Source organism: Simochromis diagramma, unplaced genomic scaffold, assembly GCF_900408965.1.
Source record: "Simochromis diagramma unplaced genomic scaffold, fSimDia1.1 OVJJ01000302.1, whole genome shotgun sequence".
NCBI classification, from domain to species: domain Eukaryota; kingdom Metazoa; phylum Chordata; class Actinopteri; order Cichliformes; family Cichlidae; genus Simochromis; species Simochromis diagramma.
In genome coordinates, this window is record NW_024386792.1 from 3345839 (window position 1) to 3373640 (window position 27802).

The 27802-nt window shown below is 41.6% G+C and overlaps 1 protein-coding gene across 1 annotated transcript in view; it reads left to right on the forward strand.

Annotated features, from left to right (window-relative positions):
* The window catches only part of lrba (LPS responsive beige-like anchor protein), a 178107-nt gene that overhangs the window by 39143 nt on the left and 111162 nt on the right, over positions 1-27802 (forward strand). The window contains 20 exon segments of the mRNA XM_040023850.1: positions 422-530; positions 833-985; positions 1266-1434; positions 1676-1755; positions 2104-2166; positions 2740-2837; positions 3005-3097; positions 4221-4329; positions 4643-4724; positions 6641-6764; positions 6877-7069; positions 13737-15038; positions 15209-15405; positions 16243-16396; positions 16920-17100; positions 18709-18842; positions 19409-19516; positions 19660-19801; positions 20484-20823; positions 26145-26308. Coding sequence (XP_039879784.1) covers positions 422-530; positions 833-985; positions 1266-1434; positions 1676-1755; positions 2104-2166; positions 2740-2837; positions 3005-3097; positions 4221-4329; positions 4643-4724; positions 6641-6764; positions 6877-7069; positions 13737-15038; positions 15209-15405; positions 16243-16396; positions 16920-17100; positions 18709-18842; positions 19409-19516; positions 19660-19801; positions 20484-20823; positions 26145-26308 — 3995 coding nt within the window.

Sequence of the window (27802 nt, forward strand, 5' to 3'; positions counted from 1 at the left end):
TTTTATTAGGGCTGTTACTTCAAGGGCTATGAAGCGTGCAGAGTAACAGTGAATCAATATTGTACTATTATTTCTTAACGACTCTAGAATTGAATGGTCTAAATAGTGTACGCTGCTTGTTAAATTAAAAGTTTACTCTCAGATTATTTCATCCTTACTAAATGTTTAGTTCAATACATGCGTTGCTTTGTTTATTACTTCTAAATTGCATTGTGGATGTTTTTGCAGTCCTCAAGGTGATGCTAGGTTGAAACTGTTACCACAGCACAAAGGAGACACACAACCTCATTCAATCACATTTCCTGTATGATGTGTTCTTGACAGTCTGGGCTTTGTCAGCAGCTTACATAGACTGTCACTGCCTGACTTGTAGTCTGTCCTTCTCTTTGTCACTGTTTGTCTTTCTGTCTGTGGCTCTTAGCTGCACTTTGCTGTCCTTTGTGATGGAGCTCTTGAAGAACTCAGTGGCTATGCAAGAGCAGGTCTTGGCCTGCAAAGGCTTCCTCGTCATTGGCTATACTTTGGAAAAGGTGAGTAAGCTGGCTTAACTGACAAGAAGACAGTTTTCCTGTCCTGGTAATGATCCCAGCACAGCTGTAACCCTAATATTCATTCATCTCCAATGCAAATACACTAACACAGGCACACATTTACACTTACTATACTCTTCCTTTGGCTTTGCTTGGAAGTCACTCTTATGAGTCTGTTAGGCAGACTACTTCCCTTCATCACTTTGCCGTCTCTTTACTGTTGTACTTCCTATGGATTTTTTTTCCCTCCCTCACCTCCATTTGTGTCACTTTGTGCCTTCTTGTCTCTCTCTCTGCGCCAGTCTTCCAAGGTGCATGTGACGAGGCCCGTCCTGGACATTGTACTGGCCTTTTCCAGATACCTTAGCAACTTGCAGAATGGGATCTTGCTGCTCAAGCAGCTGTGTGACCACATTCTGTTCAACCCTGCCATCTGGATCCATGCCCCTGCCAAGGTAACACACAGGGCTACATTATTTTTTGGTTACGTTTAAAAAGATGTAGAAATGAATTTGTACTGCACACAAATTTGCCCCTCTGTGCTTTTGCCCTAGTTCAAGGTTATCCCTCCACCTGTAACTGCCATTAAAACCAGAATGTCTCAGTTAAACCCTTAGGAGCTTTCCAAGCATCCAGCTGCCTCTCAAAGGAACAAAAAGCAAGGACACAGTAAAACAGGACTCGACCCTGAGTCCATGCACATTTAAATTTCATTTGCTTTTATAACCTGTGCAGGTGCAGTTGACACTCTACACCTACCTGGCAACAGAGTTCATCAGCACAGTGACCATTTACAACGCTGTTCGCAGGGTGGGCACTGTGCTTCAGATCATGCATACACTAAAATTCTACTACTGGGTTGTCAACCCTCAGGACCGCAGTGGAATCGTACCCAAAGGCCTAGGTGAGCCTACACACAAAATGCAAAAATATGCAGCAATTACGACATAATCACACCCCCGATTAAACTTTCACATGCACATGTGCACAAAAACACAGATTCACACATACAAGCACACTCACACTGTATGCAAGTCCTTTCAAGTGATATAGAACTTTTACAAAATAAAATGGATCATCTTGTAGTTTCATGCCTTTCTTTTGTTAACCACGCTAAACAGCCATTGAACTCTTTGGGTTTTCAGAAGGTCCAAGGCCAAATCAGAAGGAGATACTCTCTTTGCGAGCCTTTCTGCTGCTGTTTGTCAAGCAGCTCATAATGAAGGTAAGCTCATGCCTCTTCCTCAGGCATGTGTTGTAACTCAGCATGCACTTCTCTTGTCCTTAGGATGATTAAAACCTTTAACCTTTGATCTGTCTGTTGGTAAATAAATGTATTATATTTGCTATATCTGACTTTTTTTTCATTATATTATAATGCATACATTACACTTGGCTTTGCAGGGTTCAAATATTTTATTACAGTATGTGGGATTTCGATATCATTAAAGGTTTCTTCATTATAATCTGTGCTTTGCATTTTTAGGGTTTACGGGGTTAAAAATGTTGTTTCTTAGTCACCTCTTTTTCCAGTCCTGCGCTGTTAAAATAATCTGTGCATTTTGCATTTTAGGATCATGGAGTGAAGGAAGATGAGCTACAGAGTATCCTCAGCTACCTCCTAACCATGCATGAGGTAGGCATAGACCGGCAGAGAGAGAGACCTCACCACCAGATGGCAACACAGTACCGCTACACTGCATTTAGTGTGTCTCACCATGTGATGTGGAGAGCATGAGCAAACACTTCCTGCTTCTAAACGCTGCATTACTGGTTCTTGTTATTCTTCCAAGTCTGCCAGTTTGAGGTCCTGACAGAAGTGGGGTTGTTTACAGTGAAGTGATGCATAGCAAATGAATCATTCAGATCAGTCAGTAACGCAGTGAACCTAAATGGTGTTTACAGCACTGTCTGGAAAAGCCACCATCATGCAGCAGCCATACATTGCACAGCCTGTATGTTGTAATTCTTTAGTTCAGACGCTTGTGATGTATTCCATGTATTATTGCTGCTACTGCCACTGCTGTACAAGGCAGAAATATAAATATCAATTAGTGACTAGACATATATTTGCTTTTAGCTTAGATTTAAATACACAGTTCACTGTAAGCCCCTCATAATTTAGACATCATTGATAAAGCTGGCTCGTTTCCCACTGTCCTTTTTTAATACTACAATAGCTTCAGTCTCCTTCCTTTATGTTCCTCAGGACGACAATCTCATGGATGTGCTGCAGCTGCTGGTCGCTCTCATGTCTGAGCATCCTGGATCCATGATTCAGGCCTTTGACCAGCGGAATGGGATTCGGTAAAGATCGACTTTTATATCCATATTCATGAGCTCCTTTACAAACGGTGTGAATGGTTCCAGTTGAATTTCTTAGTTTCAGCCCTGTGCTTAAGAATACATAAGATATAAGAATTTAACTACACACAGCATTAACTGTTAACTGTTTTCTGTTTTTCGTCCCACAGTGTGATTTACAAGCTTTTGGCCGCCAAAAATGAGGGAATAAGAGTCCAAGCACTCAAAGTTTTGGGCTACTTTCTGAAACACTTGTCACCAAAGTAAGTACTTTATTAGAAGTCTTTGTTCATACAAGAACACATTTTTACTTTACTTTTTACTTTTACTTTTAAGTGACGAAACAACAGAAAGCCAACACTGGTAGATTTTTTTTTTAATAGAGTAGACTCTGCACTATCACTGCATACAAGCTGGATCTGCTGTCTCTAACCACGTGCCGTTTTTCTCTGCACTGCACTGTAAAATAAAAAGGGGGGAAAAGGGCTCTTCAAAAATTTTGCAAACGAGAGGACAAAAGTCCTTAACCTTGTTAATTTAAGAGTTTTATTTAGATGCTTACTGGATATTTTCTTAACAGTTTTGTTAGTTCTTTATATTCTAAAAATTCAGTGCATTTTCTCATTATCCTGATTTTAACTGTATTATAGCTAAAACTCATTTTTAAAAGGATTCTTGTTAACATTTAATTTGTATTAGCCCACATGCTGACAGAACACACTAAAATAACTTAGTAAAATAAGAATTTAGCATGTCAGTATTGCCATTTTGGGTGATGATACTTAATATAAATTTACTTAATGAAATTCTAATGTTTTGGCTAATAATCACCATTGATACTGTGCAGCTTGTATTGATATAGGAGTTAAAGAAACAACTCTAACCATTGTCTTTGCAGCAGTTTTAAGCCTTGAAATCCACATGTGCACATCTGCAAGTAGTTCAGTTTTCGAGGCTATGATACAAAAGTAAAAGTGGGGCTGATGAATGATTAGAGATGAAAGCAACAAAGAAAGCAAAAACCCAGGCTTCGTCAGCGGGGATTCTCTTTTTCATTTCCTCCTTGTCAAATGTTAGCAAGAGCACAGCTGATTTGTACCGCTGCAGATTTCAAACAGAGGCGTGTAAAGATTTTTTTTTTATCTTAACACGGCTCCGTTTTTTATTTTTATTAACATTTGAGCTATCACACACTCCAGATTTGCTTTTGTTATTCCTTATAGTGTAAAGAGTTTTGTTCACCATTGATTTTAAAATTGAGATTCTGCTTGTGTGTTTCTGCAAACTGATATAGGTTTGGTTTATCATGTTTTCCAAAATAACAATTGTTTAAGCAAATACTGACGACTGCTGACCGACCTTTGACCTTTTTATCATTTCAATCAGGAGGAAAGCAGAGGTCATGCTAAGTCATGGCCTGTTCTCCCTGCTCACCGAACGCCTGATGCTTCACTCCAGCCACTTCACCATGACAATGTACAATGTGCTTTTTGAGGTCTGTATGCTGCCCATTTGCCCTCGAGGCTCGTGCTTGCAGAGTGAAAGCTTTCTATTAACAAAACACACACTAATAACCTCTGTGTTCAGCCACATGACCCATTTTTTTCCCCCCCCATATGCTGAATTTGTGCCTTATTATCTAATCTGTCTCAGTTGTTTGTACTTGAAAATGCAATAACACATTAGGTTGACCACCAACAGAAATTTGATTTGTGAAATAATTTAGAAGCATGCAGATATCCGTGTGCTTTGTTTCTCTGTTATCCTTAAGACTTATGTGGACATTTATGACTTGAATCCCCCGATAGATTCTTACAGAGCAGATCTGCACTCAAGTGATCCATAAACAGCATCCGGACCCCGACTCCACTGTGAAGATTCTCAACCCACGTAAGTGCCTCCTCCGCGCCGCACCGCTCCCCTAAATCATCTGCCGCAGCATACCCTCTACATACCTACGGCTCTGTGCCGCAGGAGGATATTCCCCGTGGAACCGTGCGATCGCTATATACCGTCAAACAAATGAACGACATAAATTTTGCAGCCGGAGCGTATTTTCAGACTCCTGAACCTCAGATGTAAACCGTACACGAGGATGGTGCAAACACTTTGTGACAAATATACACTCGTCTGCTGGTTTTATTGAGCCTCGGCGTTGTTTTTCACGGGGATTATTTTACATATAAAGGAAAGATAAATGTAGTGACATGATAATAATTTATTCAGGTTATAATTGTGTTTTTAATGCATTTAGGTTTAATTAATGGTGAGTTTGGATTTTTAATGTTTTTTTTTCTTAAATTAAATTTTTCTTGTTGTGTCTTTAATTGTACAATAATTAACTTTTATATAATTTTTGCTATTTTCAATGAATGTTAAAATGAAAAATATTTGCATAGCTGATAACTATTATTACTTGGCCATTATCTGTTTGCTTCACATTTGTATATTTAATTATAGGTGGGATAAACACAGCCCAGGATGGTGGCTTTGGTCACTTTTATTATTATTTTCTTTAGGCTGTTACTTACCTCGAATTTTACGTCAACTCACCAAATCTTTCCCTCTGTTGAAATCTTAAGTGTTCATTTCAAACAAGAAAAGAAAACATCCCACTCTCTTTCATACTGGTGCTTTCATAGATGCACATGCAGCTAAAAAAAAAGAAGCTTTAATCAGTCTGAAGTCCAAACACAAGCAAGGTTTACATCCAGCCAGACTTAATCTGACAAGGTCTTTGTGTAGTCACACATTGATTATCCCAGGCCTTTATTGCGTTAAAATCTCTCCTGCCCAACCATCCCGGACAGGCGGTATATATCATAGGAACCTTGTATGGGTTTGCGAGCATATTGTATGGAACATAGACTGGTGGTCTGTTTCTCCTTTGCCGTGTATTCTCTTGATTTAATCTGTGACAAACTCCCAAAATGGCCCCCTGATTGCAGTCTTTAGTAACGTCAGAGCCAATCAAACAAACCGAGGAAGTACCGTTTCCCTCAAATTAACTCGAGGGAAAAGAACCAAGAGCAAATGGAAAAAAGAAGGGAAAAAAAAGAAAGAAAGGAACACGCCATCCCTCCATCCTCATTCCCGGTACATGCTGGGGTAATTTTCTGGCGGTAAAGGTTCAGCGACTCATAATTTGAGTGACTAAGGCGTAGAAACAACACAACTGTCTGCCGGGGCAAGGGGGCATCGGTTAGCGCCAAGGTCTGAAGAGACGAGTGAAATCCAAGCCCTACCGTCTCTCTACTCAGAGCAAATGGACACTGACATTGTCTAGATAATTCATCTAAACAGTCAGTCTCTTTGGTTTAACCGAAGCCAAGCATTTCAGAAGGGCCTGTGACTCTGGCGCTCTCATTTGAAACAATACCAAAGCCATTACAGTATGATAAAGATCAATGGCTCTGGGCTTTTTATTCTCCTCTGTTCTGTTTTTCTTACCACGGGCGCAGATTTTCAGGTGTGCACAGCTGCAAGTTCAGATAGTTTGTGACACAATGATTTGCACATGTTGAAACCAATGTATGATATAGCTGTTGATTTGCTCAGTTTCCCCTCCTGCGACCAAATCCTTTTTGTATATCCAAACACGATGCTGGGTGTTTCCAAATTCAAATGTTATTTTATAAGCCTTGAAAATACTGCTTGGCTGTTATGTATTACATTACAAAATGCACAAAGCAGACGCAGTATTTTTGATATTTTCCAGCACTGGTGCTTTTTTTTTTTTTTTTTTAAACTCCATAAAGCATTTTTATCTCAGACTGTAAACAGAGTGTGTTTTTTCCCTCTTCCAGAGATTCTGAAGGTAATAGCTGCTCTGCTGAAGAACTCTCCCCCCTCTCAAGAGAGCATGGAGGTGCGCAGGGTCTTTCTGTCAGACATGATCAAACTGTTCAATAACAGTCGAGAGAACCGCAGGTAAGAATCGGACCGATTCAAAGGATAGAGAAGTACATCACACGTCAGTGCACGCTGCGTTTAGGCGCCCGTGGGATTCGCCACCTCCTCATTTGCTGCTGTTTGTTTTCAGGAGCCTGCTGCAGTGCTCGGTGTGGCAGGAGTGGATGCTCTCTCTGTGCTTCATCAACCCGCAAAACAATGAGGAGCAGAAAATCACAGAGATGGTGTACGCCATCTTCCGCATCCTGCTCTACCACGCCATCAAGTATGAGTGGGGCGGCTGGCGAGTCTGGGTGGACACCCTGTCCATCACGCACTCCAAGGTCAGCTCATTATATCCCCGCACACAGAGCTCACACACAGCTTTGTTTATCCTTCTCTACAAACTTCTTCCATTTCCTCGTCTGTTTTTCTTTTTAACATCTTACCATTATCTTTCTGTAGCAAACACACTCACAGTCTTGCTGAAGTATCATCAGCCTTAAACACTCACAACATGACTGTAACCACAAGCCTCTTCCTCCTTTTCAATTCCTGCCAAACAGAAAGCAATGATCATTCAAAGCAATCAGTTCTCCCACCCATGTCTTTACTTTCAAATGTGACACAACACAATTCATCAAATAAAAGAATCACGCAGCATTATCATCTCGCCCGGTTACTTTCAGCAGAGGCGAGCGGGGTAATTGAACCTTGCGTCCCGGTGCCCATCAGATAAAGCTATGGAAGCTATATAGTGATTGTAATTTAAAAGCTAGTTTCAGTATAAACCAATTGGAAAGAATCCCTTCAGCCTTCCCTCTCTGTGTTTATGTATAGTGTCTCTTTCTTTCACATCACACAGATAAAAATAAACTTCTGGCACGTTTTATTTCCAAAACCTGAATTCAAAATACTGCTTAAGAAATTCAGTGTTGATATCATATTGCGCTCCTCTGTTCCAGAGCAGTGAAGTAATTGAGGCTGGTGTCAGATTGTGGTCTGGGGGGTTTTTAAGCCTGGCAGATTGAAAGTTGAGTTAAAGAAGTGCTCGTGATATGAGACGCTTCACTGTAGCCTGGAGTGCCGTGACGGGTTTCATCCAACAGGGGGCACAGAAAGACTGCCAGGGAGATCAGCGGCATGTAGGCTGCTGTGTGTGTTTGATGTGGGGTGTTTTAAAACTCCCACACATCTGAACATTGAAGCACAATGATAAGGACTCAAGAAGAAGAAAATATTGGTCAGCATATTGTAGAAGAGTGTCAGTGAAATTCTGAAAAGGTAACACGTATGCACAACAGCAGATGCTGCTGCAAGCTTGACTGGCTTGAGATATTTCAAAAAGAAATAGACTGCTGGGGAGCGTGAAAAATACTAATGCTAATATTTTAGCTGTTTGGTTTTTTTTTGTTTTGTTTTGTTTTTTTTACAATAGGGATAAACTCTGTTTTTTTTTCTTCCCCCCACAATGTGGTGTAATTGCAGCAAGATTAATGCTGTTTCTTCTTGACTGAAGTTACAGTTGTTCCTGCTGAATTTCACCCTTACAGTGCGTGAATAAACCCATGCACTTGTACAATGTGACACACACACACAATGTGACACACACACACACACACAAATACACAGAGGGTCGGGGACTGCCTCTGAATCGAACTTGCAGCAGGTCCCACCAAGATGCATGCATCTGCTATAAAAAAAGCTAAAGAAACTCAATTGCAATTTTATTGTCCCGTTTGATAGATTTCCTGCCACCTTTGTAGCACCAAAGCTGTTTGTCACTGTTGCTATCTCCTCCCACTGCTGCAGGGCTGTGTTTGCGCACGATTGTAGTGCGTTTGTGCGTGCGTCCGTGCACACGCGTGCATCTGTTGTGAGTTACCAGGCACATTTTCTTTTTGCCCTCCTTCTCTCTCGAGTTCTAGCAAGCCCTTCTCTCTGATCACATTGAATATTCATGGGAGCTGCGCGAGAACAATCAGAGAAACAAGGCCTCATAAATACAACCAGCCCACCGGGAGCCTCTTGATAAGCGCATATATGCATTCACACATATTTGCACACCTCCTCTTTACAAAGACTTTTTATGATTGAGTTTGCCTTGTGTAAAACACGGTAAAATTTTCAGTTTGATTTGTAGAGTGATGCTGTACTGGAAGCTGAGCACGGTCTGAAAAGTTGTCTGTGACTCGCACTGAAACTACTTTTTCTATTGATGCAGGATGGCTTTAAAAAATATTAGACATTACACACAGAGTTTTATTATCGTTTACAGGCTCTAATACACAGGAATTTCTGTCTAGCTATAAAAGTTTTGTTTTTAAAAATTATTTTTTTAATGTAAGTGTCGTATCTGTGATCTGAGTGTTGGCTGTTCAGATTTCTGGCTGATGGAGTGGGATGAGCAGCAGCATGTCTGCTTTTTACCTTTTTTGTTCTTGTGTTAAATTTGTGGGTTTTTCCTGGCTCAGAGTGGGTGTTTGGGTGAATGATCACTGTGTACAGTAAAAGCACAGAGTCTGTTGAATTTTTACACATATCTTGTCACTCTTTTGGCTGCACGATAAAATGATAAACAAGAGGTTCCTTTGGGGCTGTCTAGAACCAGTTTGTAGGACACCAAAAATTCTTTTATGCAGTTTAAAAAAATAAAAATAAAAGGTGGTTTGTAGATAAAATAAATTGTCTTTTTTTGTGATATCATTCATTTACATGCTAGACACCTCATCACTAGGGACAGATATTGTTACTGTGCTATTTGTGCCAGTGCTGCTTATTAATATTTTTTTTTCTTGATGGTTTCAATAGACATTTAATGACTTATGGCTACTTTTGACATATTGGCGAGTTTGCCGACAGCACAGCTGCTCCATAGGAAGTAAAAGAGATGACTTTGTGTTACCTTATTTAGCAGTAGTATATACATTCCCCTTTTATTTGCAGACATTAGAGATACAATGCTTACTAACAAAGGTAACTACAAATATTGTATACCTGCTGATATTTTAATTTTCATATTTAGAGTTTGAGGAGACGATATAAGAAAAAACTATTTGCATTAAGTTGCTGTGTGTATAGTTTCCCCACACACACATGTGTGTTTGTGTGTTCATATGTGCATTTATTCACATCAATCATTAGTGTATCTGCACGAGTGTCTCTAAGTAGACAGATGTTTCTGCAGGTGGGCACGGTGACACAACAGCCCTCCCACTCTCTGCCCACATAACCCACCCAAGGTGCCCCTCGTCCGTCTCTGCACACAAATCAGTTTGAGAATGAGGAGTTCTCCGAAAGGGAGAGATCGGGGCGTGAAGGTCCCGATGCCCTTCACACTTCCACTGCTGGCTATCGTCATCACCTGCCAGACTTTTCACCACAGAGATGGCGATAAGCAGAGAGGAGCAAAGATATCTCTGACATAATTTAATACGCATTAAGGTATTAAAATTCTTCGCTCAAACCCCAAGTGTAATAATTTAGTCTGTTTGAGTTTGTCATGGGGTGCTAAACATCACAGGAATAGTAGTTCAGCAAAACAGTCTTTGCCTTCTGGGATTATTAAGATTATTAAGACACACACACACACACCTGACTCAAGCTGTTGTTCTTGGCAAAGAGTTTAGAGAGCGATCCAGTGACGACTGGACAAAGGAAGAAAGTGAGGATCCAATGCTAGATAAAGAGCTGTGCATCAAGTGTTGTCGAGGTTATCATAGTTAACATTTTGCACATTTCCAGCATTCATATATTTAATATATTACATATTACAAGATATATATTGTATGTAATTAATGATAACCAAATGGTGGAGATCCAAAGTGTTTTTCTGGCTTTTAGTGCAAGTTAGTGCATGCTATGGAAGGATCTTTCTACAAGCTTGTCTTTTTATGGTTGTAATAAAAAATAAAAATGAAGCCTATCTGCATTAGCCTCGATCAGCAGGGCAGGACAAAACTAAGAAAAGTTTTAACAAGAAGTGAGAAAAGAAAGTACTGTGAATAGGAGAAAAACTGCATGGAGACTTGCAGTAGCAGATGACATTGATTTTGGAGAAGGAATTGCATTTAGCAAATCGGATTACAGCCACGCTGCCCTCTCCATTTCCCCCTTGTTTTGTGGTCACTATCTATCTATCGCCAATCTAAATGGGGACTCCCAAGCTCCTACCATGGGGGTCCTCTCAAGATCAGCGCTTTGCGCCGCTCTATTACTGTAACAGGTTGTCGTTTTTATTCAGAACTTGTGAAAACTCTGCAAAAATTTCCTTTCTTTTTTAGAAGTGCAGTTAAGAATATTTAAATAGTAATAATAAAGAAAATGTCCAAGTATTATTGTGTACAAAAAACACAAAGTTGTCCAAGTTGGGTTTTGTTTGTGTTTGAGTCTTGAGGCATTTCAGATCTTTTTCTAGGATCTGGCTGTGCTGCGTCCACTTAATTCCATGTTACCTGTCACATTAGAAAAGCCCACCATGTTTTTGTACATTACCATAGCATTTTTCCATAACCCACTGAGGCCAGACAGAGTCTTGGAGTAGAATGAAATTAGATTAGATCAGCGCTGATGTCCTAGCCACCCAAGGCAGTTTCTATATTTTGTAGCAAAGCTAAACGCTCTTTCAAAAACCACAGAGACATATACTACCTCTGTCTAATGGTAACTGGATCTGTTACAGAGCCCCATTTAAGGCCGGCATACATCATCTTAATGTACAGACTGCATCCTGAATCTATGACGTTATGTGCTGAGCTGCTTGCCTACATAATTTCCATAGCGGTGCACTCTGAATGCAGCCTTTTAATTGCTAAAAATGCTAAATGTCAAATTAAGCTCAAACTAATGGGGTAGAAGGTCTTGCTGTGTGATCAGTGGGAAAGCGGGAGGAAGGAAGAAAGAAAGAGGCAGACTGCTGGTGCATTTAGAACGGGCTGTGCACTCAGAAAACAGCTATGGATTACCAATCACTGCTTCCCACTACAGAAGATTAATGAGCACCCATGTAGCAGGCTAATTTAGAACAATAACGCCTAATTAATTACAAATAATCAGCTTCTTTCTCCCCCTTCCCTTTCTTCCACTCTCAATGACTCTCTTTCTCCTTTTGCAATTTCTTATTTTTTTTCCTTCCTTTTCATCTCCAGCGTTCCCATTTTCTTTGTTTAGATCTCACTCTCTCTCTTTCTCTCTCCTCCTATCCAAATAGCCTCAGGTAAAAAAGCAGCAAAGTGGGTCTAGTTTCACTCACACAGCAGCCCCCCCCCCCCCCCCCCCCCCCCCTCCATCTACAACCCATCTTTGACTTTCTGTCCTCCAATCCCAGTGATTAATGCAGGGTCTTAAATTAGGCGTGGGAGGATTTGCCGATGCTGGACACGCACTCAGCGCAGCTAGGAGACACACACTAATAGTGTCTACCGCTAATCTATGACTGCTTACATGGATGGGCTCTTCCTCAAATGCCACTGCAGACTATTGTCGTTATAGACTAGCAGTCTAGTATACCTATATCAGATGGTAAGAAGACTGATAGAGGTTAATAGGCCGTGGGCAGCTGCATGTAAGAGAGGGAGAGAGAAAGTTTTAAATATGCCACAGTTAGCCACAAATGGTCCCAGTTTTCAAATATTATAAGAAGCACACAACAAACAGGCAGTTTGAGGATATCGTGCTTCCATAATTTGGGGTTTGCTGTTTGTTGGGACATGAGGAAATAAGCAGAAAATGGATACAGTGGATAAGTGGCTGGATGGTTTTTATGTTAATTTACGCTTTTTTCCAGCCTTACTGAGATGTTTAGATTTCCTATAGGACAGATGTTTCTAAATTCTTTTACAGAAGTATCCCCTCCCCTCCCTTTTTTTAAAAAAAAGTTTAAATCCATGTAAAATGCCTGATTTGAAGTCTCCAAACACTTTGGCTGCAGCTGTGTTGGCGTTTTTGGGCTAAAAGCAACCAAATTTAGGTAACTAAAAGTGTGTCTGTGGCTCAGAAGCACATTATCGACTAATCGGAAGGCCGGTGATTTGATCTCTGGCTGCTACAGTCTATATGCCAGAGTATCCTTGGGCAAGATACAGAACCCCAGTTTGCTCCCAATGGCTTCATCTGAGTGTGAATGTTAAATGCACAAAAAGAGCTTGTGTGAATGTGTGTGAATGAAACATGTTGTATAAAGTGCTCTGAGTGCTCAAGTAGAATAGAAAAGCAATATAATGAGGCCCAGTTCATTTAGCATATTTGGGTGAAAGGGAAGTGATATCAGGTTATCAGGTTAGCTGCTAATTAGTGAGAAGTACGATGCAAATAAAATACTGCGGTTTCAATCACCTGGACTGGAGCGCATTTCTTACATGGGGCTCATTTGTACAGTTAACTTTGGTGCAAGCCATGCTGTGTGTGAGATAACTATGAGGTGTAAAGTAAAGTAACTTTTTTTTTATTTGTCAAAAAAACTAAGTAGTTGTTCTCCAAAAGTTGATACTGTTCATCTGGACGTAGCGTTTTCTGTGGGAGAAATGTTTCGTTACTCATCAGTGACTTCTTCAGTCTCAGCTGACTCCAAAGGTTTCTCCATCTTTGGAGATTTACTTACCTGGATGATTGACCATGCATCAAGACAAACTAAGTAGTTGTTGTTTTAGCAGAGTGGGGATTGGCTCACTTTGTGGCTAGCTAGACATGAATATCTGATGACCTGCAGTTTTTGGATGCTTATTGAGGAACAGATCTCACTGGATAATTTCAGTGCTAAATAGGCTCATCATCATTCTTATTAGTAATGGCATCACTGACATGTGCATATTAATACATATTTTGCTTTAAATATTTTAGTGTGTGTTATATTGGCCTGCTTATTTCCTTATTCACACAGAATCATCAGTGGATGGACTGTAATAAGCCAATGAACCAGTTTTTATCATCAAACTAGGCAAACGGAGCAGACTGATAAAGTGTGTGAACAGTACGACATTAGTTTTTCTAACATCACATGTTTTGTGTTTGCAGGTCACCTTTGAGCAACACAAAGAGAATCTGTCCCGTATGTTCCGTCAGTACCAGCATCAAGAGTCCACCGGCACGATTCGCTCCATCTCTGGTGTCAGCCAAAGCTCTGAGACTATGGAATGTGTTAATGGGCCACCTGCAGAGGAAACCGCTCCCTCCACTGTCATTGAGCTGACTGTGGACAAGCTGTCCCAGAAATCCCCTGATTCAGCATCCAGTTCCACCATTACTTCCAGCCTGCTGGAGGTTGATGATGAAAGGGGACAGGCATCCATCACTGTGTCCAACATCCTGGCCGGGGCCAAAGACGAAGAACAAGAGCAACAGCAGCTGGTGGAGGAGTCTACCAGAGATAGCTCGGGTGTCAGAGAGGAGACACAAAAAGGTGCTACAGAGCAGTCGAGTGAAGACGTCAACAAAGAGAAAGCACAGACTTCTACTGGAAAAACTGCACAACATGAAACGGCTGACACAAAAGCGGTGGACGAGGGTAAAGTCTCTGCACCATCTGGTAGCGATGATGCACAGGCACCTGTAACAGATGATGAAAAATCTGAAAGTGAACAGAACAAAGGTGACTTGTCAAAGTCAATGACAGAAGACTCTTTAAATGAAGCAGAGGCTGAACCGCCAGCAGCTTCAGAGCGAGAAAACAGCGTGCTCGGTGGAGCTTCCGTCCTCAATGAGGACCTGGTTGACGTGTCATCTGTTAGCGACCAGGTCCATCCTAGCGATGCTGATGACAGCCAAGAGGAGTCCTCTTATGCTTCTGCTGCCACCGGAGAGGAAGGTGGGGAAGTGAAGAAGGACGAAGACGAACGAAAAGATGGGGGTGAAGAACAGGAGCTGAATAAGGAAGAAGAAAAAGTTGAGACACAGGAAAGTGAAGTGAAACAGACGCCTTGTGTGGAAAGCCAGACTCCTCCAGCTGAAATACCTGAGAAAAGTGTCACAGAAGCACCTAAAGAAAAAGCTGATGATGAACAGTCTTCCTCCATAGCTGAAACGACTACTACAAGCCAGCAGCCCTCAGACACCACACCGCCATCTACAGCCCAGGAGGTTACAGCGGCATCAGACTCCACTGCAGATGTCCAGCCATCAGAGACCAGCGGTGCCACTGGAGAAGAAACCCCATCTGGTGCCGCTGACAGTAGCACCACCACCACCTCTACCAGCTCCGACACTCAGAAGGGTGCAGAGTCTGTCAGCAAAACCAAAGAAATCAAAATTGCCAGACTGGACGTGTCCAATGTGGCCTTAGACACCGAGAAACTTGAACTGAAGGAGACCTCTGCAACAGTATGCAATCCACCCCCTTTTTTTTTTAGCACTTATGTGTTACTCAGTTGTTACAATAGTTTATTATAGTTTAGGTGTTACACAAAATTGAGCGTTTAAGTTTCAAAGTGTTTTCTCAAAGGTTCGTGTCACATTAAAACGTATGACGTTTGGCTTCCATATTTCTGTAGGAAACAAGCCAAGGTCAGTCAGCAGCTGCTGCATCAACAGCCACAGGAAGTTCTTCAGGCCAGCCAACAGACAGCAGCACCTCTGCACCTCGCTCCACCATGTTTCGCATCCCAGAATTCCGCTGGTCCCACATGCACCAGCGTCTCCTCGCTGACCTGCTCTTCTCGATTGAGACAGATGTCCAGATGTGGAGAAGGTAGGACGACAGTCCGCGGGCTCTGATTTTATTAATGCTTCAATAAACAGAAACACGGATTTATCAACTAAAGATTTTTTGAGGAACATGCAGAAGTTTTATGTTTGTTTTTTTTGTTTTTTTTTGTTTGGTTAGGTTGTGATTGACTCAATTTAGCATAAAGACTGGAAAGTGCAAAAAATGCTGGTTTACTGTCTTGTTCAGAAAATTACGAGTTAGCAGGCTTTTTAAAAACAATGTAACTCTAAATCTGTAATTGTCAGAATGGTGTAATCTTATCAAATTGTTGAGCAAATAAGTGAGTTTTTCAGTCATTCTTCATCGAAATTGGTTTGTAACAGATCCTGAGCTAGAAAAGTACATTAGAACTGTGCAATGGGACCAGATATTAAAGTAAGTGTCTAAATAAAAGAAGAACAAGCCACATAGTTTTACGCTGTGTGAGTGTGACTTGAGGTGAATTTAGAGGTGCCTTAACCTCCTAAGACCCGAACTCTTCCACGACATGCATTTTTAATTTCTCTTTGATATTTGGTCACATTGGGGCCCGATGAATGTAAAAACAAACAATTACCAGATTTTATTTTATTTTTTTACCTTTTTTTTTTGTTTTTAAGAAAAATGAGAGCCACATATGAGGACATTTGTTTAAAATTTTGATAGAACAGTGGCAGTATAATGTCCTCGTAAGTGGATATCAGGCCCATGTAGAGCAAAATTGAGTATTTTGGTCTAAATAACCCAAAATGTGATGTCCACATATGTGGACGGCAGGTCCTAGGAGGTTAATACTTCATTGCAATAACTAAAACCATCTTCTTGTCTTTTGCCTTTTAGTCACTCCACAAAGACGATTCTGGACTTTGTAAACAGCAGCGAGAATGTGGTGTTTGTCCACAACAGCATACACCTCATATCCCAGGTGGTGGACAATCTCGTCATGGCTTGCGGAGGCATTTTACCTCTGCTCTCAGCTGCCACATCTTCCTCCGTGAGTCCTTCGCTGCACGTGTGATTTTACGTTTGTATTTGTGTGGCTGTGGCTCCGGTCACAGGAAGTTATCCATCCACATTGACCTTTCCCCAATCACATTAGACTACAGTTAGCTGCTTCCTAACAACGTTAGTTTGTTTTAGTCCTGTCTGACCTCAGTGACAGCCGCTCTCTTGCACCATTCTTTGCTTCTGCCAATGACCTGACCGGCCTAAGGAGCGGGTTCACTTCCATTATAATTGATTTACATTCAGTTGTGTGGGCTCTGTAACCAGATTTCAACCTGAATGTGAAAAATTGCATTTTCACATGCCTTGATGTATTTTCAGTGCTGCACACGTTACGTATGTAACAACTTACTAACTGTGATAAATCACTGGTTATTCAACATAAGTCGAGGCTTCTGACCAGGGTAAAACCTGACTGTAATGTTGCTTTTGAGAGAAAATGTTTAGAGAGGTTTCCTCATTATTACTTTTATTATTTATATATTTTTTCCTCTTTCTCTCTCGACTTTCAGCATGAGCTAGAAAACATCGAGCCCTCCCATGGCTTGTCAGTGGAGGCTTCGGTCACCTTCTTGCAGCGCCTCATCAACCTTGTGGACGTTCTTATTTTTGCCAGCTCGCTCAACTTCACAGAGATAGAAGCTGAGAAAAACATGTCATCAGGAGGCATCCTCCGACAGTGCCTTCGCCTCGGTATGCACCTTGTCATTATTCCTGAGCTTCTAACTAGCTTTATTTCTCTTGTTTGGTCCTCTGCTTTTTTTTCTGTCTTGCTGAGTTTTTACATGTGTAGCTGGCTTTCAAGTGAATTTCCCACTTCTGTTTCATCCTTTTACTAACCCCACCCCTCATCCCCCTCCCGCTCATTGATCCACCTTACATCAGCTGGCAGCAGCCTTCTGTATTAGCCCCAGTCATGGCTCCCTACAGTGTTTTTGACCCTCCCTTCTGTATTCTTCCTCTCAATCTTCAGCTCCAGCTCCCACTCGGATCCCCCTCGCCTCGTTCACCCCGCTCATATCAGCCCTCTCTTATCTTGTTATTATAACCCTCCTGCATGGCAACACTTTAAAATGGCTGCTCGCATGATATAGTGAGTTGTTCATAATGGCCTTGGCTGTACTGTACTGCTGTGTAGCCCGAGGCCTTTGTCTGCCTTCTGTTCCAGGCTATTAAAGTTTCCCCTGACAGCATCAGAAGCCTAGCCTCACAATCACTGAATAAAAGATATTGAAAATCTTACATTATTCATTTAATTTTTTTTTCTTTTGCAGCACACCTTATCAACGCAGCATGCACAGATTAAAAATGAAAGTAGTACAGTATACTTTGTACTTAAGCTATAAAAAAATTATTGAATTTTCTTTGGATAATTTAATGCTGCACATTAAGGTATCTGTTTCTGCTTTTAAACACAGTCCAGCCCACAAACAAAACGGCTGTCAAGAGGCCGACTTGTTATCTAAAAACGCTTGTTCCCTCTGATGTCGCTGCTGCTGCTGTGTGTGTTTTACAGGAAAACGATGCCACCATAGCACAGGTTCAGTTTTAGAAAGCAGCCGCTATGAAATGAATATTTGATGAGGTATGCGCTCCCCATTGCTGGCACTTAATCTGATTTTGGAAAACTGTAACAAGGTTTTAGCGTCTCCGCCCCTCCCTCTCCTCTCTTTTTTTCTTCCTTTTATAAATGGTCGTATGAAAGAGTGGTCCTAATGGAAAAAGCGAGCCCATTTCCAGACGGAATAATTCCCTCCTTCGTAATCTAAATGCCTCAGAGTTAACATTTGTCAGTTGTCACGCTCTGAGCAGTGGGGGTTGGGAGGGGTCCAAAGAGGAGCAATACATTAAATTACAAATGTTAAGTGTGCCAGTTCTCAACCCACCTAAAGTTGTCGGACAACGAGGTTTTTTTCGTCTTTTTTTTGTCCGTTGAAGGGTGTATCGCGCTGCCTACTCAGCATGTGCACACCCGGCAGTGTCATTTGTTATGGGAGCTGCACACAGTGGATGTGATTCAAGAGCACACCCTTGCACTATGACCTTGGGAGGAGAGGTGGAGCAGGGAAGAGTGAACGATGCTGCCAGAGTTGGCCAGAGCACTGACCTTGTCACGGCCCCGCTTTTTCTCTCCTGTTTTTGTCTCTCTCTGCTCGCGGCTCAGTTTTACGCGCTCCTTTGTTGTGTTCAGAGGCTTGTAAATGCAAAGATTTTAAATTTTGTGTTCACATCCCCCCACCCCCCGACAATGATTTTATTTGTATGAAGTCACATAAGATCTCTTTCTCCGTCCCTCCCTAGTGTGTGCTATCGCAGTGAGAAACTGTCTGGAGTGTCAGCAAGCCCAGTTTAGGAACGGTGCAGAGAGCTCAGCCCGCAGCTACACAGCCATGCAAGGCACTTTGCTTGGAACAGCCAAGTCTGCATCTGCGCAGGCAAGTACTTGAAATGATCACCTTAACTTACATTTTCTGCTGTTTTAAATTCCTCTACCATCAAACGCAAAATAACATCATACTTTTCAGTGACCGGTTCCCACATTTGTGCTGATTATCTTTTGTATAACGCACATTTTTGTCCTTCTCCTGTCCTCAGTAGGCAACCAGAAGGCGCTTTGCCCTTTGTCCTGTTCACAAGTGTTATTGCATTAGCTCATATCTTATTATGTTACCACACGGGTTGCTATTTGTTACACTAGACTAAGCCCTTTGTCATTGCCCCTTTGATTTGATACAGTGACTTCCAGTAAAAGTCATGTTGTTCTTCCCTGAACCGGGTGTTAAACCTCATTTATAATGCAGTGGCTCTATAGAAAAGCCATTATGTTAAGGACACGGTCTCAGGAGGGATAGCTTCCCTAAGCTGTTAAACCTTACCCTGCTCCTTGAAGGATTAATAAACACCCAGAACGGTGTAAACGTGCACGTGCGGTTTACACTTCCCTTGCAGATAATAATACATTTCACATGATAATTGCTTGATTTTGAATGCGTGCATGCAGAGTCCTGTTGATGCTGTGACAGGTGGCATGTCTCCAGTGAGAGATTTAGACCGGCTGCTTCAGGACATGGACATAAACCGCCTCAGGGCTGTCGTCTTCAGAGACATTGTGAGTTGTCCAGCAGACACGTTCGCATGCCTGTACACAGCACTCATAACGTGTATGAAATCACCTTTTCTAGCCTCCTCTAACCTCTGGTGCTTTTCAAAGAGGACGCACGTACAGATTGTTTAGTGTGTTGTTTGTTTCAGGAGGACGGTAAGCAGGCTCAGTTTCTGGCTCTTGCCGTCGTCTACTTCATCTCAGTCCTCATGGTGTCCAAGTACCGTGACATCCTGGAGCCCCACAATGACAAGAAACACCCTCAACGCTCCCAGTCTGCAAGGAGTACAGGTATACAGAAACTTCAAGAAAAAAAATCATCTGACGCATTTATGTGCATCAGAATGAAGCAAGTTGTTGTTTTCAATAACTTGAAAAGGATCTATGAATCCAGACTTTTTCCTTTTTTCTTTTTTTTTTTAATACGTGGGTTCATGTACTGCATAGTGTTCGACGATAAAAAAAACAAACAGCTGCTAATCATCTTAAGAAAACATGTTAAAGTTTGTGTATTTTTATTTGACCTGCAGATTGTTTTGGTGTGCGTTTCTCCTGATTGTGATTGTAACTTGCCATGTAAATAAATCACCTAATCACACACACATTCACACTGATGAACACATCAAGTTCAGTATCTTGCCCAAGCAGGGATTGAATCACCAACCTTCTGATTTGTAGATGACGTGCTCTACCTCCTGAGCAGGGTGTATGCCACAAAGAAAACAATAGTGCCATGATAATTCCTCTGTCCCCGCCCTCTGTTTTTGATACATTAAGCATTATTAGACAAGTGCCATGTAACTCAGTCAATTTTAAGAAAAGAGACATTTCTGCTGTGCAGCTAATATCTCAGTAACGGGTCAAATCTAGACGACAGTCCAGAAGAAAAATATGTAAATCAGGTTTCCCTGATGGAATTGGATACTCTTATTTGTTATTATTTATGTCCTCACAGATAGTGTTGCTGTTTCAGGTAGCACAGAAGGAGAGAACGGCTTCTCTCTGCGCCGCTATGATTCCGGCATCGGAGATGACCACACCTCAACTGCCGCAAGCGACGCAGATCTGTCATCCTCCGGTGGAACTCACGCTCCCGATGCCATTTCAGAGGCCTTGTCCACGCTGTCATCTGAGGTCAGACCTGCTCTGTCTGCTGACTCAAAGGGTAAAAATGTGAAGGACATTCTGCGCAGCCTGGTGAGCGCTCCAACTGATGATATCGTGGTGGATCCAAGCCTGTTGCCGCCAGCGTTCCTGGGAAGTGTGAGCGATGCGGCCAGAGAACCATCGCCACAGTTCCGCTCTTTTGATAGGTGAGGGTGTGAACATGGATTGACATACACTTAAAAAGCACATATGGTGTTTATAGTCTCAACGTTTGCATTTGGCAGTTCCACAGGATTTTACTCCCAACATGACTGCGGGAGACCTTTGAAAGTTAAACCTTGAATGCATCTTTGCTTTATTTCCTCAGAGGGGGCTTTAGAGGATCTTGAAAAGCATTTAGTAACAAAAGCCCCTTTGGACTGGGAGTCTTTGTTGGTGACGACTTCTCTCTTTACTAAGGTCCTCACCTCATGCAGACTTCCTCCTTTCAAAAAACTGTTTTAAGACGGAGAAAAAGCTTTGAGGAAAGCTTTTGTCTGTCCCTGTTTAACAGTTATAAGGGGTTCCCTCCTTTCTTAAAGTAAAAAAATATATATATGTATATAATTTGCGTTATCTCCAGCGGTATGGGGTGAACAGTCAGGAGTAAGGCTTCAAAAGCAGAGCAGGATACTGAAGTCACAGACGGGCTCAGGTGAGGGAGGATGGTTACTGGTCTGGTTTGCATTTGGAGCGCTGTTTCGCACATAGACTTTTACAAACGGCTCGATTTTGGCGGGGGTGGGGAGGGTAAAGAGGGAGAGGCACAGAGATGGGAGAAGTGGGAGAAGGAAGCCGTCACGGGGAAGCGTGTCAAGTCAAAAGTTCTCACGCACCAAAGAAAACATTTCTACATTTTTCTCTTTGTCACTCACAAACACGCTCACTCAGTCAGTCTGCCTGCCCCCCAACTGTGGGAATTCCACGGCATCTCTGTGATCGCGTGTCTTTATCTGAGGAATGCTTTGTCAGGTCTCAGGGCGCTCCTCATATCAGGGGGATTAGACTGGCTCCTGTCCGCTGAGCACACTCAGTAGGAAGAGAGGACGTCAGGAGAGCTGGAGAACGTAGACTAACAGCTCACTTGCTGGTTATGGGAGCCTCTTCATGCAGGGCACGCTGACAGTAGACTTTACCCCAGTTACCTTTTTATTAATCACTTGCACATCTGCACAAAAAAATTAATATCAAATCCAGGTGGAGGTTAACAAGTCCAGACTTTTATATTATTTTAAACTGAAAACCAGCATCTTATTCATATTATTCACACAATATTCAATCACCAGGATTATTCTTTAAGCAGAAAAAAATCAATGAACTCTTTGGTCTATAATGTATGATTATATATTAGATAGTATTATTATTATTAACAATAACAATTAATTGGGACTGAAGAGAATTTTAAAAAAGTGGATACCACCAAATGTTTGGCTTTATTGATTGATCAGTCACTTCAGCCTTTAGTGTGTCCTGCACACACTACTGTCTGTCAGTGTGCCAAGTTATTTTGATGCCTCCGAGTCAAAACTACCCCTCCCATTCATGTCATCCTCTGGTTTTAAGCCTATATTTATTCTCGGTTTACTGCTTTTTATCACCCCGCTGTCTCTCAACCCTTACCAATTACCTCTCGACACATGTAGATATGTTCCAATGGTGTTTATTATCTGTTGCAATGACTTTATCACCGCTCGGCATCTCCCGCTAACCACTAAGTCTTCCAGGGACACGAGTACAAGCCAGAGCTGACATTCTGCACTGACATCTCCTGCCAAAACATGGCAACTTTCTGCTTGCCCAGAGGGTTGGATTTATGTGACCAATGTATGAAAAAAGCCGGGATCTCCCAGATAAAAACTGGAGGCGGGTCAGAGGGTGAAGTATCCCTGCAGATTTATTTACTAGTGGAGACGTGCTGGATTTCTCCCATGCATTTCTCAGCCATGCCCCTGTTATGACAGCCAGTCTGCAAATATTTGCTGATACTAACCAGAACTAAACAGTGTCATTGTACGAGTCTGTGATTTAGACTTCATGGTTCGGCAGAATATGTGAGTGTTAGACAGTGGGATATACATGGTGCGGTTGTTTGCATTCCTGGCAGCAGGCTTTGCATGCATGTGAGAGCTGATGTACAGATGAGTTTTGTTGATGATTAAATGTTGTTAATGTACTGCTGGCAGTAAGCGTGTCAGACATGAGCGCAGCTCTCAGTCAAGGCCTAACTTTTTAGAAAAGTCGGTTAATAAAGACGTCGTCACTTTGCATTGGAGTTCACCTGCAGTGATGTACCTTGAGGAAGCTTGAACCCACTTTAGCTGGTATAATAAAAATCACACATTTATGTGCTAGTGTTAATTGCAAAGATCCATATTATATCCGAATCAGGACATAATGATAAATATCTGCCATTGTTTTTAGTACATTGCTTTAACAAAATTGTCAAATATTGTTGTGATTACAAGACAGTAGAAATTAAACTGGGAAAAGATTTTTCATATATAATTTACTTAAGAATTGAGCCACCAATGAAAACTGCAAGTATATAACACCTTGAAATTGATAAAGCGAGGTCTAATATGCAGTCTGGTTACCACAACTGAGATTTGTTAATGTTTTCTTTTAATATTTGTTTGACAAACATAAAGACTGAGCTCTTTTGCACATATTTAATACCGTAGTTTTAGATGGTTGCTCTCGATCATCTCCATTTTTAATAGATTATTTAACATCAAGTAACACAAGAGAAACTCTGTTGATAATATAAACAAAGGACAAGGGAGTTCCCCAGGTCTTCTGTCTTTAAACCCAGGATTACTTGAAGATGTTACGATATGGGCTTTGTAAGCGGCGCACTCTTATTACGGCTAATAATAGCTTTTTATGCTTCCTTGGTTACTGTGTGTAAACATATGTCTTTCACTCTATTTTGGATAATTAACAAAGAACTGTTTACCCCCTTTTTAAACCAGTGTCTTCCATTGGTTTAATGAGGCAGTTGTTTTTGTGGGCACTTTAGTTGATGTTGTTCACACTTACAGATCACAGATAACATCAAGGTACCGACTTCCGCCAGCCGCAGCTCTATAGGGTGAAGATGTGTACAAATGTGTTTGTGTGCGTACAGTCAGTGTTGTTGTTACATAGTGAAAGCTATGATCAAAGCTTTGCTGGGGTGCACTCTTCTCTCCATCGTGTCAGTCTGAGGTAAAGTCTCCAGAGAAGAGTATTTTTATGTACATGCAACTTGAGACAATTTGTTATTCGGTCTCACACTTGTTTTACCTGAAATAGCAGAGTTTACTGGAGTCATAGCTGCACTTAGCCATAGTAGGTTAGACCTTCTAAATAATTCAGCCACACACACACACACACACACACACACTTTCTGCCCTGGGCTCCTGTTTGCGGGTTGAGTGGGGCCGCTGACGGCTGATTAATCGACTGGGGCGGCCCACTCATGATAAGTGTGGCTAATGACCTGCTGAATAATTCACTGAGCCTTTGCTGAGGAACAGATGGAAGGCCAAACACATATGCAGACATGCTCACTGGCAGACTTCTTCACACTCGTGCACTCGAGCATTTATTTGGACACTCACGTGTGTGCATTAAAATATTTCTGAAAACATCCACGCACACTTTCAGCCTTCACTCAGCAGGGGTGTCTCTCCTTCTGTCTCTGCTGCTTTTGACACCCAGGGTGCTTCATGTCAGCGCCACCCTTGCTTCTTGATACCACCGTCCAGTCCACTCACTATCTGAACAGAAAAAAATGACCAGATACTTTTATCTCCACTCTTCTTGCCTATCAATACTGATTTCATTCTCTTCTGTCACTACTTCGGGTTTTATGCAACACGTGGACCTTGAGTGGACCTTCCATCTGTCGAGCCTTCCTGACACAGTTATTATTATTTTTTCCTCAAAGCTGTTAAGATTTAACAGCTACAGTAACTTTTAGTAACAATAGATCTGATCAGCTGCCTTAAATCAGCTGAGCGCATGCTTTGACACAGCAGCCAGGTATCTGTCTGCAGTACAGAGAGCCAACTATCCTCGTGGGTGTGTGTGTGTGCAGGAAAGAATGCACATACACACTCTGAAACTGGGGACGTGCAGGAATGTTTGCAAGCTCTTGTGTTTGCGCCTCTTCTTTTTATTGCATATTCAAATTTGACGTATTCTTGCATGTCTTGTTAAAACCTGCATTGGGTCGTGTTTCTGAGAGGGGAGCAGTAGCCAGGGATTAGACCCTGCTTCTCCTATGTCAGCACTGATAAGCAGGGCCAGGCTCTCTTTGATATGGCCGCTGGTCTGTCAGAGCCCTGGTCTAAACTGACAGCTTATCTACATGCTGCTCTCCTCGCATCTGCTGTTCGCCGGATGAGAATTGAACTCCACTTACTCGTACCACATCACTATGAGAAACATTTCCTGTTACTCCACAGGAGGGACCTCTCAACAGGCAGCATCATTGTTACAGAGAAACTCAATGTACATATTTAATCTGGCTGTCAGTGAGGTTTTTTTTGTGATGCTTGGCAGTTGTTTTTTATTAATGTCAGGATTTGTGTCTAAGGATACATTGATTGTTTTACATTTTTAGAACAAACAACTTAAAGTTGTCATTTTTAAAATCAAGTGTGGACGCAAACCTTATTTAAGGCAAAGCCAATGTAAGAGCCAAGTCTATCAGGACATTTTTCATTTCAAAATGTTTTTTTCTTTCCTTGAAATAACCTGAATTTGAGCAAAAAAAAAAAAAAGGTCACTTATTTGTATTTTTTTTAGAAGGTTTTCTAGAATAACTGAGATATTATAGAAGTATATTATTATAAATGTACTGCTTTGGTAGACTAAATATCAGGCATCATAGTAGAAGTTGCATTAATATCAGATAACATGCAGCTGGTGTTATGTGATAAAGCAGAAGATGACATCTAATAAAACGGGTGGCTATGGCTTAGGGGGTAGAGATCATCTGCTAATTGGAGGGTCGATGGTTTGATTCCTGGCTGTTAGAGTCTGCAAAAGTATTCAGTAGTATTCACATACTTAACCCCAGTGCATTCATCAGAGGGTGAACGTTAGATAGAAAGCACTTCGGCACACTTAAAGATGTTTTAGATGAAGCTTGATTTCAGTGTAGCCAAACTGTAGTTTCTTCAAGTTTTCTCAAAGTAGTATTGTTGACTAAAGAAAAATGTATTTAATTAAAAGTAGAAATGTCCAAATAAAACAGTTTTTTAAATCGAGACATTACATCAGGTGTCCTGTTTTATGGTAAGGTTCAGTGGGCTACTATTCTGCTTATTTAAATTGCTCATAATTACTCCTCTACTCTGTGTCAGTGAAGGTTGTGGTGTTGTTCTAGTCATGCTGTGTGCAAAAATCTTATGAAGGGTTCTGTGAATTGGCAGCATCAGCTTTTTCTTCCAGTTGATCTATGAGTCTTGATAATAAGCGCTTTTTCTTCTCTCTACAGAAGCGTCATCGTTGCACCAAAGAAAGCAGGAGTGATGCCATCTCCAGGCACTTCCACCCCCGTCCTGGCAACCGCCTCCGTGTCTGGTGGGACACCTATCGATAGCGTCTCTGTGGTATCTTCTAGCGACGCCTCCCAGAGCACCTCTGCAGACTCTGCAGCCTGTAAGCACACAAACACAAAACCGGACTGCAGTATTGGCAGAGCAGCGAGGGCAGCTAAGTCACAGGGTGGATGAGTGTGCTGAGGAGAAAGTCAATATTTATTTAGAGATCGTGCTTCTCTGTATGTCTAATGGAATAATGGTGTTTGCACAGTGTAATCCAGTTTCTTCAGGCTGGAGGACAGCATGAGTAACACTGATTCAATTATTTAAAAAGCTAAGGCAGTATCGAATGTGAAAAAAATAAAAACATTTGAGACAATTTTAGGGCGGTGCTCTGCCAGTGCCAGGGCCCATCGTGCAATTACAAAGAAAATGATGTGAGTCTACACGAAAATGTAATGGGTTAGTCATCAGGATTACGCAGAAACTACCGAAAACAAACTGTACTAATCACACTGGAACATGCATAACTGTAACAGAGATGCAATAGAGTGCATTTGGAAAGGGTGGGTTTCATGTATCAAGGGACCATTCAAGTGGGGGGGGAATCAAACGTAGACATTAGTTATTTGGCATTTGTCTTAACTAACAGGCTACTGGGACATCCCAGTATTACAATAATTCCAGTAGGAGGAGGAATAAGGTGAATGGTGACTGAATAAAACAATATATTAAAGTCATACCTATCTTAGTTGATTCATAAGTGACATAAATCAGCAGTTTTTGTCCCCTTTCTGTGTAAAAGTGTAATGTTTTTTTTTGTCTGTGTGTTTAAGAGAGGAGGGTTTGACATGAGTATGTGGATTATGTTTTAGGACTTTTGGGTGCATGTGTGTGCTAGTAAATAATTATAGCTTAGCTGTATGCACAGACTGCTAGATGGCACTGAGAAGTGTTGAGTAAATATGCTGTGTGAGTGTGTGTGTGTGTGTGTGTGTGTGTGTGTGTGTGTGTGTGAGTGTGTGTGTGTGTGCGTGTGTGTTTTAGTGGGGCAGTGGGAGGACTAATGGAGACGTTCATTTACTCCTCTTTGTTTGAAGGAGCTACTTCAGCTTGAGAGGGATACTCTCACCAGGTCCACATGGCGCTGTTTAACACCTTACACACACACACACACACACACACACACACACACACACACACACACACACACACACACACACACACATTCCAGTGCACATTACACTGTGTCATTCCTGAAGAGTTATCCCTGCACGGAGACTGTCCTGGCTGGAAAAACAAGCCCACTGAAACACCAGAGGAATCCCCCTCCTCCATATTCAGCTGGGCATTAGCTTATTTATGAGCCACAGGGAAGTGAATTTACTGCAAGATCAATCACACGCGGACTTTGTACCTCATGTGCCTCTGCCTCCAGAATGAAGTCGTAAAGCACCTTTTAGTTGTATAATGAAACGGTCAGAAAAGCAGCCCTGAGGGGTAAATTGGTATGTAATGACTTAATGAGGGGAAACAAGAAAACATGAAAATAGAATAATAACAATGAATGGAGTTACTTCTTTCATATTTAAGCCTTTGTCTAACATATATT